This window comes from Trematomus bernacchii, unplaced genomic scaffold (genome assembly GCF_902827165.1).
Source record: "Trematomus bernacchii unplaced genomic scaffold, fTreBer1.1, whole genome shotgun sequence".
NCBI lineage: Eukaryota > Metazoa > Chordata > Actinopteri > Perciformes > Nototheniidae > Trematomus > Trematomus bernacchii.
Window position 1 is genome coordinate 10001 of NW_022988036.1, and position 21448 is coordinate 31448.

The 21448-nt window shown below is 43.1% G+C and overlaps 1 protein-coding gene across 6 annotated transcripts; it reads left to right on the plus strand.

The window, feature by feature from the left end:
* The first annotated feature begins 4 nt into the window (after nucleotides 1–4).
* Nucleotides 5–19928, plus strand: tsen2 (TSEN2 tRNA splicing endonuclease subunit). Of its 6 annotated transcripts, none has more exons than XR_004554920.1 (13): nucleotides 5–77; nucleotides 6826–6988; nucleotides 9757–9823; nucleotides 9908–9947; nucleotides 10384–10594; nucleotides 15335–15409; nucleotides 15498–15548; nucleotides 17191–17335; nucleotides 17575–17611; nucleotides 18292–18403; nucleotides 18516–18605; nucleotides 18893–19286; nucleotides 19354–19928. XR_004554920.1 is itself a non-coding variant. In XM_034117462.1 (12 exons), the coding sequence occupies exons 1-12, from the start codon at nucleotides 67–69 to the stop codon at nucleotides 18950–18952; spliced, it is 1062 nt and encodes a 353-aa protein (XP_033973353.1). In that variant the 5' UTR covers nucleotides 5–66; the 3' UTR covers nucleotides 18953–19928. The 6 variants fall into 6 exon arrangements, 3 of the variants coding, with proteins under 3 accessions (XP_033973353.1, XP_033973354.1, XP_033973355.1); XR_004554921.1 differs by having other exon boundaries at nucleotides 18893–19353; nucleotides 19618–19927; XR_004554922.1 differs by having other exon boundaries at nucleotides 18893–19343; nucleotides 19799–19914.
* The last annotated feature ends 1520 nt before the right edge of the window (nucleotides 19929–21448 follow it).

Consider the following 21448-nt stretch of genomic DNA (forward strand, 5'->3'; position numbering starts at 1 on the left):
ACCCGGACACATATTGTGTGACACCGCGGCGTCCCCAGCAAAACAAACCGACGAGAGATTTAATGAATGAAGGAAATGTGAGCTAACAGGCTAACAGTTAGCATCTTCTCTACCCAGCAGCAGCAGTTGTAAAGTAACTAATTTACTCAAGTACTGTACTTAGGTACACATTTGAGGTACTTGTACTTTACCTCAGTATTTTAATTTGTTTCTACTGTGTACTTCTACTCCACTACAGTTCAGAGGTAAATGGTGTACTTTTACTACATGTATTTAATACCTTTAGTTACTTCTCAGATGTGGATGAATGATGTGAAATATAACCAAGTGTTAAATCAGACTTTAGTTCCACCTGGAGTAAATCCACAAGCTACCCTGCAGTATACAAAGTCATTCAAACTAGCTGCACCTTTACCAGCTTTGAGAACACTTTCATGATCAATCATTATAAAACATATCATATATATTATTCTGAAATGGACCAATCTGCACAATGACTACTTTTACTGTCGCTACTTTCACTATATTTTGATGAGAATACTTTTATACTTTCACTTGAGGAACATTTTGAATGCAGGACTTTTACTGTAACAGAGTATTCCTACACTCTGGTACTTCTACTTTTACTCAAGTACCAGATCTGAGTACTTCTTCTTTTACTCAAGTACAAGATCTGAGTACTTCTACTTTAACTCAAGTACAAGATCTGAGTACTTCTACTTTAACTCAAGTACAAGATCTGAGTACTTCTACTTTTACTCAAGTACAAGATCTGAGTACTTCTACTTTAACTCAAGTACAAGATCTGAGTACTTCTACTTTAACTCAAGTACAAGATCTGAGTACTTCTACTTTTACTCAAGTACAAGATCTGAGTACTTCTACTTTTACTCAAGTACAATATCTGAGTACTTCTACTTTTACTCAAGAACAAGATCTGAGTACTTCTACTTTTACTCAAGAACAAGATCTGAGTACTTCTACTTTAACTCAAGTACAAGATCTGAGTACTTCTACTTTAACTCAAGTACAAGATCTGAGTACTTCTACTTTTACTCAAGTACAAGATCTGAGTACTTCTACTTTAACTCAAGTACAAGATCTGAGTACTTCTACTTTAACTCAAGTACAAGATCTGAGTACTTCTACTTTTACTCAAGTACAAGATCTGAGTACTTCTACTTTTACTCAAGTACAATATCTGAGTACTTCTACTTTTACTCAAGAACAAGATCTGAGTACTTCTACTTTTACTCAAGTACAATATCTGAGTACTTCTACTTTTACTCAAGAACAAGATCTGAGTACTTCTACTTTTACTCAGGTACAAGATCTGAGTACTTCTACTTTAACTCAAGTACAAGATCTGAGTACTTCTACTTTAACTCAAGTACAAGATCTGAGTACTTCTACTTTAACTCAAGTACAAGATCTGAGTGCTTCTACTTTTACTCAAGTACAAGATCTGAGTACTTCTACTTTTACTCAAGTACAAGATCTGAGTACTTCTACTTTTACTCAAGTACAAGATCTGAGTACTTCTACTTTTACTCAAGTACAAGATCTGAGTACTTCTACTTTTACTCAAGTACAAGATCTGAGTACTTCTACTTTTATTCAAGTACAAGATCTGAGTACTTCTACTTTTACTCAAGTACAAGATCTGAGTACTTCTACTTTTACTCAAGTACAAGATCTGAGTACTTCTACTTTTATTCAAGTACAAGATCTGAGTACTTCTACTTTTACTAAGTACAAGACCTGAGTACTTCTACTTTTACTCAAGTACAAGATCTGAGTACTTCTACTTTTACTCAAGTACAAGATCTGAGTACTTCTACTTTTACTCAAGTACAAGATCTGAGTACTTCTACTTTTACTCAAGTACAAGATCTGAGTACTTCTACTTTTACTCAAGTACAAGATCTGAGTACTTCTACTTTTACTCAAGTACAAGATCTGAGTACTTCTACTTTCACTCAAGAACAAGACCTGAGTACTTCTACTTTTACTCAAGAACAAGAACTGAGTACTTCTACTTTTACTCAAGTACAAGATCTGAGTACTTCTACTTTTACTCAAGTACAAGATCTGAGTACTTCTACTTTTACTCAAGTACAAGATCTGAGTACTTCTACTTTTATTCAAGTACAAGATCTGAGTACTTCTACTTTTACTCAAGTACAAGAATCTGAGTACTTCTACTTTACTCAAGTACAAGATCTGAGTACTTCTACTTTTACTCAAGTACAAGATCTGAGTACTTCTACTTTATTCAAGTACAAGATCTGAGTACTTCTACTTTTACTCAAGTACAAGATCTGAGTACTTCTACTTTTACTCAAGTACAAGATCTGAGTACTTCTACTTTTACTCAAGTACAAGATCTGAGTACTTCTACTTTTACTCAAGTACAATATCTGAGTACTTCTACTTTTACTCAAGAACAAGATCTGAGTACTTCTACTTTTACTCAAGTACAATATCTGAGTACTTCTACTTTTACTCAAGAACAAGATCTGAGTACTTCTACTTTTACTCAGGTACAAGATCTGAGTACTTCTACTTTAACTCAAGTACAAGATCTGAGTACTTCTTACTTTAACTCAAGTAACAAGATCTGAGTACTTCTACTTAACTCAAGTACAAGATCTGAGTGCTTCTACTTTTACTCAAGTACAAGATCTGAGTACTTCTACTTTTACTCAAGTACAAGATCTGAGTACTTCTACTTTTACTCAAGTACAAGATCTGAGTACTTCTACTTTTACTCAAGTACAAGATCTGAGTACTTCTACTTTTACTCAAGTACAAGATCTGAGTACTTCTTACTTTTATTCAAGTACAAGATCTGAGTACTTCTACTTTTACTCAAGTACAAGATCTGAGTACTTCTACTTTTACTCAAGTACAAGATCTGAGTACTTCTACTTTTATTCAAGTACAAGATCTGAGTACTTCTACTTTTTACTAAGTACAAGATCCTGAGTACTTCTACTTTTACTCAAGTACAAGATCTGAGTACTTCTACTTTTACTCAAGTACAAGATCTGAGTACTTCTACTTTTACTCAAGTAGAAGATCTGAGTACTTCTACTTTTACTCAAGTACAAGATCTGAGTACTTCTACTTTTACTCAAGTACAAGATCTGAGTACTTCTACTTTACTGAAGTACAAGATCTGAGTACTTCTACTTTTACTCAAGTACAAGATCTGAGTACTTCTACTTTTACTCAAGTACAAGATCTGAGTACTTCTACTTTTACTCAAGTACAAGATCTGAGTACTTCTACTTTTACTCAAGTACAAGATCTGAGTACTTCTACTTTTACTCAAGTACAAGATCTGAGTACTTCTACTTTTACTCAAGTACAAGACCTGAGTACTTCTACTTTTACTCTAGTACAAGACCTGAGTACTTCTACTTTTACTAAGTACAAGATCTGAGTACTTCTACTTTTACTCAAGTACAAGATCTGAGTACTTCTACTTTTACTCAAGTACAAGATCTGAGTACTTCTACTTTTACTCAAGTACAAGATCTGAGTACTTCTACTTTTACTCAAGTACAAGATCTGAGTACTTCTACTTTTACTCAAGTACAAGATCTGAGTACTTCTACTTTTACTCAAGTACAAGATCTGAGTACTTCTACTTTTACTCAAGTACAAGATCTGAGTACTTCTACTTTTACTCAAGTACAAGATCTGAGTACTTCTACTTTTACTCAAGTACAAGACCTGAGTACTTCTACTTTTACTCTAGTACAAGACCTGAGTACTTCTACTTTTACTAAGTACAAGATCTGAGTACTTCTACTTTTACTACAAGATCTGAGTACTTCTACTTTTACTACAAGGTCTGAGTACTTCTACTTTTACTACAAGATCTGAGTACTTCTACTTTTACTCAAGTACAAGATCTGAGTACTTCTACTTTTACTCAAGTACAAGATCTGAGTACTTCTACTTTTACTCAAGTACAAGATCTGAGTACTTCTACTTTTACTCAAGTACAATATCACAGTACTTCTACTTTTACTCAAGAACAAGATCACAGTACTTCTACTTTACTCAAGTACAAGATCTGAGTACTTCTACTTTCACTCAAGAACAAGACCTGAGTACTTCTACTTTTACTCAAGTACAAGATCTGAGTACTTCTACTTTCACTCAAGAACAAGACCTGAGTACTTCTACTTTTACTCAAGAACAAGAACTGAGTACTTCTACTTTTACTCAAGAACAAGAACTGAGTACTTCTACTTTCACTCAAGAACAAGACCTGAGTACTTCTACTTTTACTCAAGAACAAGAACTGAGTACTTCTACTTTTACTCAAGAACAAGAACTGAGTACTTCTACTTTTACTCAAGAACAAGAACTGAGTACTTCTACTTTTACTCAAGAACAAGATCTGAGTACTTCTACTTTTACTCAAGAACAAGATCTGAGTACTTCTACTTTTACTCTATTACAAGATCTAAGTACTTCTACTTTTACTCAGGTACAAGATCTGAGTACTTCTACTTTTACTCAAGTACAAGATCTGAGTACTTCTACTTTAACTCAAGTACAAGATCTGAGTACTTCTACTTTAACTCAAGTACAAGATCTGAGTGCTTCTACTTTTACTCAAGTACAAGATCTGAGTACTTCTACTTTTACTCAAGTACAAGATCTGAGTACTTCTACTTTTACTCAAGTACAAGATCTGAGTACTTCTACTTTTACTCAAGTACAAGATCTGAGTACTTCTACTTTACTCAAGTACAAGATCTGAGTACTTCTACTTTATTCAAGTACAAGATCTGAGTACTTCTACTTTTACTCAAGTACAAGATCTGAGTACTTCTACTTTTACTCAAGTACAAGATCTGAGTACTTCTACTTTTATTCAAGTACAAGATCTGAGTACTTCTACTTTTACTAAGTACAAGACCTGAGTACTTCTACTTTTACTCAAGTACAAGATCTGAGTACTTCTACTTTTACTCAAGTACAAGATCTGAGTACTTCTACTTTTACTCAAGTACAAGATCTGAGTACTTCTACTTTTACTCAAGTACAAGATCTGAGTACTTCTACTTTTACTCAAGTACAAGATCTGAGTACTTCTACTTTTACTCAAGTACAAGATCTGAGTACTTCTACTTTTAACTCAAGTACAAGATCTGAGTACTTCTACTTTTACTCAAGTACAAGATCTGAGTACTTCTACTTTTACTCAAGTACAAGATCTGAGTACTTCTACTTTACTCAAGTACAAGACCTGAGTACTTCTACTTTTACTCTAGTACAAGACCTGAGTACTTCTACTTTTACTAAGTACAAGATCTGAGTACTTCTACTTTTACTCAAGTACAAGATCTGAGTACTTCTACTTTTACTCAAGTACAAGATCTGAGTACTTCTACTTTTACTCAAGTACAAGATCTGAGTACTTCTACTTTTACTCAAGTACAAGATCTGAGTACTTCTACTTTTACTCAAGTACAAGATCTGAGTACTTCTACTTTTACTCAAGTACAAGATCTGAGTACTTCTACTTTTACTCAAGTACAAGATCTGAGTACTTCTACTTTTACTCAAGTACAAGATCTGAGTACTTCTACTTTTACTCAAGTACAAGACCTGAGTACTTCTACTTTTACTCTAGTACAAGACCTGAGTACTTCTACTTTTACTAAGTACAAGATCTGAGTACTTCTACTTTTACTACAAGGTCTGAGTACTTCTACTTTTACTACAAGATCTGAGTACTTCTACTTTTACTCAAGTACAAGATCTGAGTACTTCTACTTTTACTCAAGTACAAGATCTGAGTACTTCTACTTTTACTCTATTACAAGATCTAAGTACTTCTACTTTTACTCAAGTACAAGATCTGAGTACTTCTACTTTACTCAAGTACAAGATCTGAGTACTTCTACTTTTACTCAAGTACAAGATCTGAGTACTTCTACTTTTACTCAAGTACAATATCACAGTACTTCTACTTTTACTCAAGAACAAGATCACAGTACTTCTACTTTTACTCAAGTACAAGATCTGAGTACTTCTACTTTCACTCAAGAACAAGACCTGAGTACTTCTACTTTTACTCAAGTACAAGATCTGAGTACTTCTACTTTCACTCAAGAACAAGACCTGAGTACTTCTACTTTTACTCAAGAACAAGAACTGAGTACTTCTACTTTTACTCAAGAACAAGAACTGAGTACTTCTACTTTTACTCAAGAACAAGAACTGAGTACTTCTACTTTTACTCAAGAACAAGATCTGAGTACTTCTACTTTTACTCAAGAACAAGATCTGAGTACTTCTACTTTTACTCAAGTACAAGATCTGAGTACTTCTACTTTTACTCAAGTACAAGATCTGAGTACTTCTACTTTTACTCAAGTACAAGATCTGAGTACTTCTACTTTTACTCAAGTACAAGATCTGAGTACTTCTACTTTTACTCAAGTACAATATCTTAGTACTTTTACTCAAGTACAAGATCTGAGTACTTCTACTTTAACTCAAGAACAAGATCTGAGTACTTCTACTTTTACTCAAGTACAAGATCTGAGTACTTCTACTTTTACTCAAGTACAAGATCTGAGTACTTCTACTTTGACTCAAGTACAAGATCTGAGTACTTCTACTTTTACTCAAGTACAAGATCTGAGTACTTCTCCTTTTACTCAAGTACAAGATCTGAGTACTTCTACCTTTACTCTAGTACCTGATCAGAGTACTTCTACCTTTACTCTAGTACCTGATCAGAGTACTTCTACCTTTACTCTAGTACCTGATCTAGTACTTCTCCTCCCTCAGGATGCAGGCAGAGTTCAGGGCTCCTCGGAGGCGTCCCAGGGTCCACGAGGCGTTCGAGGCTCCGCTCCCGGTGAACTCTGAGAGGAGTGAATATCGGGCGGAGCTCATCAACCAAAACCTGCTGGTCGTTAACCCGGAGCACATCAAGAAGATCCACAACCAGGTGGGTTAATCCACCTCATCGTGTGAAACAGGTCTGGGTTAATCCACCTCATCGTGTGAAACAGGTCTGAGTTAATCCACCTCATCGTGTGAAACAGGTCTGAGTTAATCCACCTCATCGTGTGAAACAGGTCTGAGTTAATCCACCTCATCGTGTGAAACAGGTCTGAGTTAATCCACCTCATCATGTGAAACAGGTCTGGGTTAATCCACCTCATCATGTGAAACAGGTCTGAGTTAATCCACCTCATCATGTGAAACAGGTCTGAGTTAATCCACCTCATCATGTGAAACAGGTCTGGGTTAATCCACCTCATCATGTGAAACAGGTCTGAGTTAATCCACTCATCGTGTGAAACAGGTCTGAGTTAATCCACCTCATCATTGTGGAAACAGGTCTGAGTTAATCCACCTCATCATGTGAAACAGGTCTGAGTTAATCCACCTCATCATGTGAAACAGGTCTGAGTTAATCCACCTCATCATGTGAAACAGGTCTGAGTTAATCCACCTCATCGTGTGAAACAGGTCTGAGGTTAATCCACCTCATCGTGTGAAACAGGTCTGAGTTAATCCACCTCATCGTGTGAAACAGGTCTGAGTTAATCCACCTCATCATGTGAAACAGGTCTGAGTTAATCCACCTCATCATGTGAAACAGGTCTGAGTTAATCCACCTCATCATGTTTCAAGGTTCAAGGTTCTTTATTGTCAATCTGACATAGCTACAGAGTAATTATGCAGTTGAAAATCTTATGTCACAGGCTTCTCCAACAATGCAACATAATAACATAACATAATAACAATAAGAGCAAGAGCAATACAAAAATAATAATAGTTATAAAAATGAAATAAAGTTATGATGTGGAATAGTGCAGTATGAGTCTATATACAAGTTATTGGAATGATATATATATATTAGGTATTAGATACATACTACTGAGTAGCAGTTGAATGTTTGAAGTTGTTTCAACAGTTCAATTTTTTAACAGTCTCACTGCCCGCGGGAAGAAACTGTCTCCGAATCTTCTTGTCCTTGCCAGGATGCTGCGGTAACGTCTGCCAGACGGCAACAGAAAGAACAGTTTGTGGCTGGGGTGATGGGGGTCTTTGATAATCCGTAGTGATTTCTTCCTGAGCCGCTGGGAGTGAAGGTCCTCCATGGATGGCAGCTCCGTCCTGGTGATGTGCTGTGCAGTTTTCACCACCCTCTGTAAAGCCTTACGATCGAGGTCGGTGCAGCTGCCGTACCAGGCCGTCATGCTGCCAGTGAGGATACTCTCTATCGTGCACCTGTAGAAGTTGCAGAGTATCCTGGAATCCATTTTGAACCTCCTCAGCCTGCGGAGGAAGAAGAGCCGCTGTCGAGCTTTCTTGGTGATGGTGGTGGTGTGAAGAGACCATGTCAGGTCCTCAGTGATGTGGACCCCAAGGAACCTGAAGCTTTTGACTCTCTCCACCGTAGTCCCATTGATGGCGATGGGGGCGTGTCCCTCTCCCTGCTGCTTCCTGTAGTCCACAATCAGCTCCTTTGTTTTGCTGATGTTGAGATGGAGGTTGTTCTCCTGGCACCAAGATGTCAGGTTTTCGACCTCCTCTCTGTATGCCGTCTCGTCATCGTCTGTGATCTGGCCGATGACGGTCGTGTCATCAGCAAACTTCACGATGGTGTTGGAGCTGTGTGTGGCCACGCAGTCGTGGGTGAACAGGGAGTAGAGGAGAGGGCTGAGCACGCAGCCTTGAGGGGCACCGGTGTTGAGAATCAGGGTGGAGGATGTGATATTTCCCACCCGCACTGCCTGGGGTCTGCCCGTCAGGAAGTTCAGGATCCAGTCGCAGAGGGCGCTGTTGAGCCCGAGGTCTCTGAGCTTGATGGCCAGCTTGGAGGGCACAGGTCTGTGAAACAGGTCTGAGTTAATCCACCTCATCGTGTGAAACAGGTCTGAGTTAATCCACCTCATCATGTGAAACAGGTCTGGGTTAATCCACTTCATCATGTGAAACAGGTCTGAGTTAATCCACCTCATCATGTGAAACAGGTCTGAGTTAATCCACCTCATCATGTGAAACAGGTCTGGGTTAATCCACCTCATCATGTGAAACAGGTCTGAGTTAATCCACCTCATCATGTGAAACAGGTCTGAGTTAATCCACCTCATCATGTGAAACAGGTCTGAGTTAATCCACCTCATCATGTGAAACAGGTCTGAGTTAATCCACCTCATCGTGTGAAACAGGTCTGAGTTAATCCACCTCATCGTGTGAAACAGGTCTGAGTTAATCCACCTCATCATGTGAAACAGGTCTGAGTTAATCCACCTCATCGTGTGAAACAGGTCTGAGTTAATCCACCTCATCGTGTGAAACAGGTCTGAGTTAATCCACCTCATCGTGTGAAACAGGTCTGAGTTAATCCACCTCATCATGTGAAACAGGTCTGAGTTAATCCACCTCATCATGTGAAACAGGTCTGAGTTAATCCACCTCATCATGTGAAACAGGTCTGAGTTAATCCACCTCATCGTGTGAAACAGGTCTGAGTTAATCCACCTCATCATGTGAAACAGGTCTGAGTTAATCCACCTCATCATGTGAAACAGGTCTGAGTTAATCCACCTCATCGTGTGAAACAGGTCTGAGTTAATCCACCTCATCGTGTGAAACAGGTCTGAGTTAATCCACCTCATCATGTGAAACAGGTCTGAGTTAATCCACCTCATCATGTGAAACAGGTCTGAGTTAATCCACCTCATGTTTTGTTTTCCTCAGGGTTTCTTTGGGAAAGGCGTCCTCTCCAGAGCCAGGCCAGACTACAGCATCTCTGACCAATGGGAGCGTGAGTTTACAGCATGACATCATCCTGAGTGCGGTCCAATCAGAGCTGTTCTCTGCCGTCAGCTGATCTCTGTTTCTGTTGCAGAACACGAAGGGTTTCTCCTACCTGTCGTCTCAACGTCCAGGTGAGTGATCACATCCTGTCAGTTAACATGATGACATCACATCCTGTCAGTTAACATGATGACATCACATCCTGTCTGTTAACATGATGACATCACATCCTGTCAGTTAACACGATGACGTCACATCCTGTCTGTTAACATGATGACATCACATCCTGTCAGTTAACATGATGACATCACATCCTGTCTGTTCACATGACATCACATTCCGTCAGTTAACACGATGACATCACATCCTGTCTGTTAACACGATGACATCACATCCTGTCTGTTAACACGATGACATCACATCCTGTCAATAAATCAATGTTATAAGTGTTAAAAGTGTTTAAGCGTCTTTGAGCATGAGGAAAAGTGCTATAAAAATCTAATGTATTATTATTATTATTATTATAAGTCCTAACGCCCCCCTCCCCCCTCCCCCCTCCCTTTGCAGGTATGATGAGCTCCTCAGGTGGGCGGGGGCTTCTCTCTCTGCTCAGGGATTGGATGAAGCAGCTGTCAGTCAGACCCTGCTGAGTGTCTCTCAGCCGGTAGAGATGGAGGATGTGAGACGAGAGCAGACACAAGACTCTGGATCTGGATCTGAATCAGATCCAGATCCAGATCCGGGTCCTGGTTTTGTGCTGGTGGTCTCTGACAGTGAGGTGAGGCTTCAGGCTTTTTTGTGCAGCAAGATTCATACAAAAATACTAAATAAAAATAGTGCAAGAAGTCTATATGCATGTGAATAGAATATGTACAAGAACAGAATGTGAAATTAAATTAGAAAATGCATTTCCTGCAGAAAATGCGTGCGAATGCTGTAAACTGTGAATGAATTTAGCTGAAAATGCAGAAAAAGCTGAATATGTTATTAGCTGAATGGTAGCTGCTTTTAGCTACAAAAATTGAGAAAAAGCTTAATATTTAAAAGAAAAGGTTTAAAAAAACATGTATAGCCTTGATGTCCTGAAATAGCTGAATAATGTAATAGTTGAATGGTTTCTGCAGCTGAAAATAGGCTGAAGGAGTTAAATATAAGATGTAAGTAGTAGTGAATGAATTTGTATTAAGATGAGAAAAGAAAGTAAAAAGGCTTGGGAAAGCAGCAGAATATTTGAACTGCAAACTTTTGAACTAACTTGATGGTGAATTATCTGTCGCGATGGCAACGGCATTTGATGACACCCCATAATATGCTTAGATGTGTTTTGGGCCATTTCGAGCATTGTCACTGAAGTTATGAGAAAACCGTGTTTCATGGTGAGCATTGTGTTGCCATGGCAACGGCATTTGAAGAAATCTCAAAACTGTCCCGTAGATGTCTTCACGGCTGGACTGTTAGCACACGTGAAGTTTGAGCACTTTTTGAACATTTTCATAGGAGTTATACATTACATTAGGAGGTTACATTACTCTCTCTCTTCTCTTGATCGCCCTCTCTCTTCTCTTGATCACCCTCTCAATCTTCTATCGCCCTCTCTCTCTTCTCTTGATCACCCTATCTCTCTTCTCTCTCTCTTCTCTTGATCGCCCTCTCTCTCTCCTCTTGATCGCCCTCTCTCTCTCCTCTTGATCGCCCTCTCTCTCTTCTCTTGATCGCCCTCTCTCTCTCCTCTTGATCGCCCTCTCTCTCTTCTCTTGATTGCCCTCTCTCTCTTCTCTTGATCGCCCTCTCTCTCTTCTCTCTCTCTTCTCTTGCTCGCCCTCTCTCTCTTCTCTTGATCGCCCTCTCTCTTCTCTTGATCGCCCTCTCTCTCTCTCCTCTTGATCGCCCTGTCTCTCCTCTTGATCGCCCTCTCTCTCTTCTCTTGATCACCCTCTCACTCTTCTATCACCCTCTCTCTCTCCTCTTGATCGCCCTCTTTCTCTTCTCTTGATCGCCCTCTCTCTCTTCTCTTGCTCGCCCTCTCTCTCCTCTTGATCGCCCTCTCTCTCTCCTCTTGATCGCTCTCTCTCTCTCCTCTTGATCGCCATCTCTCTCTCCTCTTGATCGCCCTCTCTCTCTCCTCTTGATCGCCCTCTCTCTCTCCTCTTGATCGCCCACTCTGTCTCCTCTTGATCGCCCTCTCTCTCTCCTCTTGATCGCCCTCTCTCTCTCCTCTTGATTGCCCTCTCTCTCTCCTCTTGATCGCCCTCTCTCTCTCTTCTCTTGATCACCCTCTCTCTCTTCTCTCTCTCCTCTTGATCGCCCTCTCTCTTCTCTTGATCGCCCTCTCTTTTCTCTTGATCGCCCTCTCTCTCTCCTCTTGATCGCCCTCTCTCTCTCTTCTCTTGATCGCCCTCTCTTTTCTCTTGATCGCCCTCTCTCTCTCCTCTTGATCGCCCTCTCTCTCTCTCCTCTTGATCGCCCTCTCTCTCTTCTCTTGATGGCCCTCTCTCTCTCCTCTTGATCGCCCTCTCTCTCTTCTCTTGATCGCCCTCTCTCTCCTCTTGATCGCCCTCTCTCTTCTCTTGATCACCCTATCACTCTTCTATCACTCTCTCACTTCTCTTGATCGCCCTCTCTCTCTTCTCTTGAGAGAGAGAGAGAGAGAGAGAGAGAGAGAGAGAGAGAGAGAGAGAGAGAGAGAGAGAGAGAGAGAGAGAGAGAGATAGAGAGAGAGAGAGAGAGAGAGAGAGAGAGATAGAGAGAGAGAGAGAGAGAGAGAGAGAGAGAGAGAGAGAGAGAGAGAGAGAGAGAGACTCCAGCACCAAACAGATCCTTGTAGCCCCCCCCCTCTCTCTCCCAGCTGTTACTAAGGACCTGTCTCTGAAGTGTCCTGCTCCAAACCCCAAACAGATCCTTGTAGCCCCCCCCCTCATCTTCCAGCTGTTACTAGGACAATGTCTCTGAAGTGTCCTGCTCCAAAAACCCCAACAGACCTTGTAGCCCGCCCCCCCCCCTCTCTCTCCCAGCTGTTACTAAGGACATGTCTCTGAAGTGTCCTGCTCCAAACCCCAAACAGACCCTTGTAGCCCCCCCCCCCCTCTCTCTCCCAGCTGTTACTAAGGACATGTCTCTGAAGTGTCCTGCTCCAGACCCCAAACAGATCCTTGTAGCCCCCCCCCCCTCTCTCTCCAGCTGTTACTAAGGACATGTCTCTGAAGTGTCCTGCTCCACACCCCAAACAGATCCTTGTAGCCCCCCCCCCCCCTCTCTTCCAGCTGTTACTAAGGACATGTCTCTGAAGTGTCCTGCTCCAGACCCCAAACAGATCCTTGTAGCCCCCCCCCCCCCTCTCTCTCCCAGCTGTTACTAAGGACATGTCTCTGAAGTGTCCTGCTCCAGACCCCAAACAGATCCTTGTAGCCCCCCCCCCCTCTCTTCCAGCTGTTACTAAGGACATGTCTCTGAAGTGTCCTGCTCCAAACCCCAAACAGATCCTTGTAGCCCCCCCCCCCTCTCTTCCAGCTGTTACTAAGGACATGTCTCTGAAGTGTCCTGCTCCAAACCCCAAACATATCCTTGTAGCCCCCCCCCCCTCTCTTCCAGCTGTTACTAAGGACATGTCTCTGAAGTGTCCTGCTCCAAACCCCAAACAGATCCTTGTAGCCCCCCCCCCTCTCTCTTCCAGCTGTTACTAAGGACATGTCTCTGAAGTGTCCTGCTCCAAACCCCAAACAGATCCTTGTAGCCCCCCCCCCTCTCTTCCAGCTGTTACTAAGGACATGTCTCTGAAGTGTCCTGCTCCAAACCCCAAACAGATCCTTGTAGCCCCCCCCCTCTCTCTTCCAGCTGTTACTAAGGACATGTCTCTGAAGTGTCCTGCTCCAAACCCCAAACAGATCCTTGTAGCCCCCCCCCCCTCTCTTCCAGCTGTTACTAAGGACATGTCTCTGAAGTGTCCTGCTCCAAACCCCAAACAGATCCTTGTAGCCCCCCCCCTCTCTCTTCCAGCTGTTACTAAGGACATGTCTCTGAAGTGTCCTGCTCCAGACCCCAACAGATCCTTGTAGCCCCCCCCCCCCTCTCTTCCAGCTGTTACTAAGGACATGTCTCTGAAGTGTCCTGCTCCAAACCCCAAACAGATCCTTGTAGCCCCCCCCCCCTCTCTTCCAGCTGTTACTAAGGACATGTCTCTGAAGTGTCCTGCTCCAGACCCCAAACAGATCCTTGTAGCCCCCCCCCCCCTCTCTTCCAGCTGTTACTAAAGACATGTCTCTGAAGTGTCCTGCTCCAAACCCCAAACAGATCCTTGTAGCCCCCCCCCTCTCTCTCCCAGCTGTTACTAAGGACATGTCTCTGAAGTGTCCTGCTCCAAACCCCAAACAGATCCTTGTAGCCCCCCCCTCTCTCTTCCAGCTGTTACTAAGGACATGTCTCTGAAGTGTCCTGCTCCAGACCCCAAACAGATCCTTGTAGCCCCCCCCCCCTCTCTTCCAGCTGTTACTAAGGACATGTCTCTGAAGTGTCCTGCTCCAAACCCCAAACAGATCCTTGTAGCCCCCCCCCCCCTCTCTTCCAGCTGTTACTAAGGACATGTCTCTGAAGTGTCCTGCTCCAGACCCCAAACAGATCCTTGTAGCCCCCCCCCCCCTCTCTTCCAGCTGTTACTAAAGACATGTCTCTGAAGTGTCCTGCTCCAAACCCCAAACAGATCCTTGTAGCCCCCCCCTCTCTCTCCCAGCTGTTACTAAGGACATGTCTCTGAAGTGTCCTGCTCCAAACCCCAAACAGACCCTTGTAGCCCCCCCCCCCCCCTCTCTTCCAGCTGTTACTAAAGAGCTGACTCTGGGTCAGTAGCTTCAGAGAGAGAGTAGATCTCATCAGGAGAACTCTCCCAGCAGAAACTCAGCTAAATGCTGCCGTGATGAAACTCCATATCATGTTCCAAACCACATGAAGGATTCTCTCTGAAACAGTATGGAGCTCAAACTCTTTCTCTCTCAGGTTTACCACAAGGTGACTTCCTTTTCATTTCCTGCTTCTTCACACATGCTCTCTCCAGTACAGGTTAGCTCTGAGTGTTAGCATGCTAATGTAAACACAGACCATATTACTTCCAGAACACGTCTCATTGTTTCTGACAGCAACGTTTCTGATTGGCCCGTGGGTGTAAAGCCCGCCCACATTTTAGTAATGTCGTCATGACGCAGCAAATCTGGATCAGCTCCGTTGTTCCCCCGTTTTTAGAGATGTGGGTACGGAGGAAAAGAGAGAGGGGTTTATTTCCTGACACTTTGAGAGTCTCCTGACACACGGGGGACACACCGGGGGGACACCGGGGGGACACCGGGGGGGACACATGGGGACACACCGGGGACACACCGGGGACACACCGGGGACACATGGTGATGTTTAAAAGACATCAAGAAGTGCATTTGACATGATAGGAGACCTTTAATGTGCAGCAACTGTGTGTTACAATGTTCAGAGAAGTGAACGCGTTGATTGATTGATTGATTGATTGATTGATTGACAGGTGTCTCAGGGGCTCAGGGAGGTGCGGAGGTCCCCCCTCTCTCTCACAGAGTACCTGCAGCTCAGTCTGGAGGAGGTAACACTCAGTTATTCACATTTAATAAAACAAAGTAAACCTACCTCTTCACCTGTCTGTCTGTCTTTCTGTCTGTCTACACCTGCAGGCCTTCTTCCTGGTCTACAGTCTGGGCTGCCTGTCTGTCTACCTGCACCAGGTAACTGTCTGTCTGTCTGCCTGTCTGTCTGTCTGCAGCAGGTAACTGTCTGTCTGTCTGCCTGTCTGTCTACCTGCACCAGGTAACTGTCTGTCTGTCTGTCTACCTGCACCAGGTAACTGTCTGTCTGTCTGTCTGCACGCACCAGGTAACTGTCTGTCTGTCTGTCTGTCTGTCTGTCTGTCTGTCTACCTGCACCAGGTAACTGTCTGTCTGTCTGTCTGTCTGTCTGTCTACCTGCACCAGGTAACTGTCTGTCTGTCTGTCTACCTGCACCAGGTAACTGTCTGTCTGTCTGTCTACCTGCACCAGGTAACTGTCTGTCTGTCTGTCTGCACGCACCAGGTAACTGTCTGTCTGTCTGTCTGTCTGTCTGTCTGTCTACCTGCACCAGGTAACTGTCTGTCTGTCTGTCTGTCTGTCTGTCTGTCTGTCTGTCTACCTGCACCAGGTAACTGTCTGTCTTGTCTACCTGCTTGTAGCAGGTAGCATTGAAGCCTGTAACTGTATAGAACTGTAGCATGTAGCATTAAAGCCTGTAGCAATGTAGCAGTATAGCACTGTAGCATGTAGCATTTAAACCTGTAGCAATGTAGCATGTAGAATTAAAGCATGTAGCAATGTAGCATTAAAGCCTGTAGCAATGTAGCATGTTGAATTAAAGCATGTAGCAATGTAGCATTAAAGCCTGTAGCAATGTAGCATGTAGAATTAGAGCATGTAGCAATGTAACATTAAAGCCTGTAGCAATGTAGCAGTTTAGCACTGTAGCATGTAGCATTTAAACCTGTAGCAATGTAGCATGTAGAATTAGAGCATGTAGCAATGTAGCAGTATAGCGCTGTACCATGTTGCATTTAAACATGCAGCAATGTAGCATAAAAGTCTGTAGCAATGTGGCATTAAAACCTGTAACAATATAGCATGTAACAGTAAAGCATGTAGCATGTAGCATTCAAACCTGTTGCTTGATAGTACTTTAGCATGTAGCATTACAACCTGTAGCAATGTAGCATGTAGAATTAGAGCATGTAGCAATGTAGCATTAAAGCCTGTAGCAATATAGCATGTAACAGTAAAGCATGTAGCATGTAGCATTCAAACCTGTTGCTTGATAGCACTTTAGCATGTAGCATTACAACCTGTAGCAATGTATCATAAAGGTCTGTAGCAATGTAACATGTAGAATTAGAGCATGTAGCAATGTAGCATTAAAGCCTGTAGCAGTATAGCGCTGTACCATGTTGCATTTAAACATGTAGCAATGTGGCATTAAAACCTGTAACAATATAGCATGTAACAGTAAAGCATGTAGCATGTAGCATTACAACCTGTAGCAATGTATCATAAAGGTCTGTAGCAATGTAACATGTAGAATTATAGCATGTAGCATTAAAGCGTGTTGCTATATAGTACTGTAGCATGAAGAATTATAGCATGTAGCATTAAAGCATGTAGCATGTAGCATCCCTGTGTAACACAAAGACACATTAAACTGTGTGCAAACCCAGCGCTGACCTTAGCCTTAAAGTAAACTTAAGTTTTATTTTGTGTCACACGTTGATTAATGATTTAATAAATTAAACTTCTTGTGGTGTTTTATTGAATGACAAAGTTCATGTCCTCTCCTGTGATTGGTCAGGAGCCCCTGTCAATCATCCAGCTGTGGAGGAAGTTCCGCTCGCTGCGGCCAGACTTCGTCAGCTCGTTCTCAGCCTATCAGCACCTCAGGAGCAAAGGGTGGGTCCCCAAAGAAGGGGGCGGAGCCAAGTACGGCGTGGACCTCAGTAAGACACATAAACAAACACAAACAAACACACAAACGTACGTGTATATATAGACTCTTCTTGCACTGTTTCTATTTTATTTGTTCTATGTTCCATATATATTCATGTTGCTCTGTTGGAGGAGGACTTCAGTTTTCCATATCTCCACGGTAGCTGCTGAGCACGTGGTGAGAGAGACTTGAAACTTGGATCTTGAAAAACTGACAGCTTACACGTGTAAAACTTGTCTGTGTTTACAGTGTTGTACAGGAAAGGACCTCCTTTCTACCATGCCAGGTAACACACACACACACACACACACACACACACACACACACACACATCCACACACACATCCACACACCACACACACACACACACACACACACACACACACACACACTTTACCTGCAACATTCTCTTATGTATTGGAGGAGCCTGGGACTATAAAGCCCTTTGACACACAAACACACACACACACACCACACCACACCACACACCACACACTACACCACACACACACACACACACCACACCCCACACCACACCACACACCACACACACACACATACACACATCCACACACACACACACACACACACACCACACCACACCACACCACACACACACACATACACACATCCACACACCACACACACACACACACCACACCACACCCACACCACACACACACACCACACACACACACACCCACACCACACACACACACACACACCACCTACACCACACCACACACACACACCACACACCACCACACCACCACACACACACACACACACACACCACACCACACCACACCACACCACACCACACCACACCACACCACACCACACCACCACACACACCACACACCACACCAAACCACACACACACACATACACGACCCACACCACACCACACACACACACCACACCACACCACACACACACACTTTAAAAGAGTTATTTTTCCCGTAGTTACTCTGTGGTGATCGAGCGGGTTGATGGTGCCTTCAGGGGCTCGGCGTTACGTCCGTTTTCATGGCGTTCTCTCGCAGCTCTGAGCAGGATCACAGCCAACGTCTCCAAGGTAACTTTGATCTAATAGTGTTCTCTTTATTTCGTCTTTCGCTGTAACAACGTGAGTTTGTGGGACGAACAGGGATTGTGATTCTTCAGGTGAGGTGCGTTTTGTTTTCCAGGAGCTGATGCTGTGTTACATCATCTATCCTGCCGGCCTATCAGAAGCCGAGCTGGACTCACCTGTGTGTCTGAGCAGACTCAGTGTTCAGGTACAAAGAGTATAGTTCAATAACACATTTTAATCCACACGTCATATTCTGCATAAAGTCTGCGTTTGATTCTGTTAAAAAAAGAAGCAGATATTTAAAGTCATGATGTTTTGAAACTGAGAATCAAGCAGCTCTTTTTATATTTTCTAACAATTAATGAATAAAACATGAACAAATATGTGGAGATTTTTAAATGAAATTCCAAAAACGACAGAAAAGTTGAATAAATGGATTTGTTTGCAGGAAAAAGTTTGTGTTGTGTTAATAAAGTTTGATTGTGTCAACAGGAAGTGATCGTCAGCAGGTGGGTGTCCTCCAAAGAGCGAACGGAGCAGGAAGACATCTGATTGGCCGACGCAAGGTGATGTCACTGTGTGATGTCACAAAGAGACTCATGACTTCAGCCAGAAGAGGCTTAAATATATTTGTACCTTTTTTTTGTATTAAAGTGTCAAAAACATGATGACTTTGAAAGATGAGTGTCCCTGAAAGCAGCACAGGTCCTCACAAGGACTCAATGACCAGGGAGTGTGTGAGTGTCCCTGAATACAGCACAGGTTCTCACAAGGACTCAAAGACCAGAAAGTGTGTGAGTGTCCCTGAATGCAGCACAGGTTCTCACAGGTTCTCACAAGGACTCAATGACCAGGGAGTGTGTGAGTGTCCCTGAATGCAGCACAGGTTCTCACAAGGACTCAAAGACCAGAAAGTGTGTGAGTGTCCCTGAATGCAGCACAGGTTCTCACAGGTTCTCACAGGTTCTCACAAGGACTCAAAGACCAGAAAGTGTGTGTGTCCCTGAATACTGCACAGGTTCTCACAGGTTCTCACAAGGACTCAATGACCAGAAAGTGTGTGAGTGTCCCTGAATACAGCACAGGTTCTCACAAGGACTCAAAGACCAGAAAGTGTGAGTGTCCCTGAATGCAGCACAGGTTCTCACAGGTTCTCACAAGGACTCAAAGACCAGAAAGTGTGTGAGTGTCCCTGAATACTGCACAGGTTCTCACAGGTTCTCACAAGGACTCAATGACCAGGGAGTGTGTGAGTGTCCCTGAATGCAGCACAGGTTCTCACAGGTTCTCACAAGGACTCAAAGACCAGAAAGTGTGTGAGTGTCCCTGAATACAGCACAGGTTCTCACAAGGACTCAAAGACCAGAAAGTGTGTGAGTGTCCCTGAATGCAGCACAGGTTCTCACAAGGACTCAATGACCAGAAAGTGTGTGAGTAGTCCTGAATGCAGCATGAATACCACATTGAGTCACGGAGTGTAATGGCGCGTTTCCACTACAGCGCGGAGCACGGTTTAAGAGGGCTGTGACGTCAGCGGCCCGTTTTTGGTTGCGTTTCCACTTGGCCTAGTACCGGCCGGCGGGTCCTAATTCACAGTTTTTCTGGCCTCATAAAATCGTGGGTCTAGGGCCAGAGACAACGAGGCTGAGTCGGGCTGAGTATGCTAAACTAGAGAGAGCGTCGCTGGCAAGGGGGCTACAACTACAACAAGATGGACATATTTGACCGTGATTTAATTGTAATACACGTTTCAAAATGATGAAGTAACAACACACTGATACCGGTTAGTAAAAACCATGAATTAATGCTTTGACAAGTCTGCAGACAGACGGCAGGCGAAACACCTTTTAAAATGCGTGTTTTCTAAATGGAGATTGGCTAAGCTAACGCAGTATATGCTCCGACCGTCCACACTCACAACAACGGCCTATACAGACATAAATAAACCAGCGCCTGTATTCACCATGACACAGGCAGTCTGTGGTTTGTACTTGTTTAACTTTTGTCTAGTTTCTGAACATATATGAGGAGCTGTGAGCTCTGAGTGCTAACAGCTAACGGCTGTGTTGTTTTTCTGGGGTTCTCATTGAAGATGACGTCACGGCTCCGCCTACACTGCGTTACTATAGATACTGCCCCAGTTCCTAAACTGTAATGGGAATGCGCCATAAAGTGAGCCAGTCCTAACGAGGCATAACGAGGCCTAGCCATACCGAGCGAGGCCGAGCGAGGCCGTGTAGTGGAAATGCGCCATTAGAGTGTCCCTGAATGCACCATGAGTCCTCAGAGGGAGTCAAAGACCAGCAAATGTATGAGTGTCCCTGAACGCAGCACGAGGCTCCGGGCTGCGTTTTGAAGCGTCCACGCGGCGGCGTGCGTTGAAGCTTGCCGGCGGGCGTGTCTGAAGCTCGACCAACAACCAATCACATGAATCTCCCGCCCCGGACACAAAAGCACGCGGTTTGATTGGCTAGAGCTTGTACTGGCATATGATTCGATTGGCTGACGCTTCCGTCGAAGCTTCAAAAGTTGAACATTGCTCAACTTTTGCAGCGAGCAACGCGAGCAAAACTACGCTTCGCTCCCACAATGCAGTTCGGCGAAGCGTGACGTCACCCCATTCAAAGTGAATGGGCTGAAGCGTTGAAGCTTCAACGCACGCCGCTGTGTGGACGGGCCAGGATGTTTCCGGTCCTTTGTGTACCGCGGTGCTGCTGCTAGTGTAACATCAACACGTTCATTTATAAATCAAAGATCTGTTCAGCTTTTATTGAATTTCGTACCTTTTGGTCAACAGTTAAGTGTTCCCACTTTAATGTGCATCATAATCTTATATACTTCATCATGAATTCTTCTATAAAGAGCAGGGTTTATAATCTTACAGAGGTTACCATCCAATATATTGTAATCAGGGGGGTAGTGATATGTTATAACCAGGGATGCAAACTTGTCACCTTTCGGCGAAATTCGCCGTTTTGAATCCAAAATAGGTCGATTGTGTGATTCATGTAGATCTGCAATACAAATATTTTTGGGGTATGGGGGGGG

Coding starts and splice junctions, on each gene's coding strand:
- tsen2 (XM_034117462.1), top strand. Junction 9,824..9,907: donor CATCTCTGACCAATGGGAGC/GTGAGTTTACAG, acceptor TTTCTGTTGCAG/AACACGAAGGGTTTCTCCTA. Junction 18,606..18,892: donor TGAGCAGACTCAGTGTTCAG/GTACAAAGAGTA, acceptor TTGTGTCAACAG/GAAGTGATCGTCAGCAGGTG.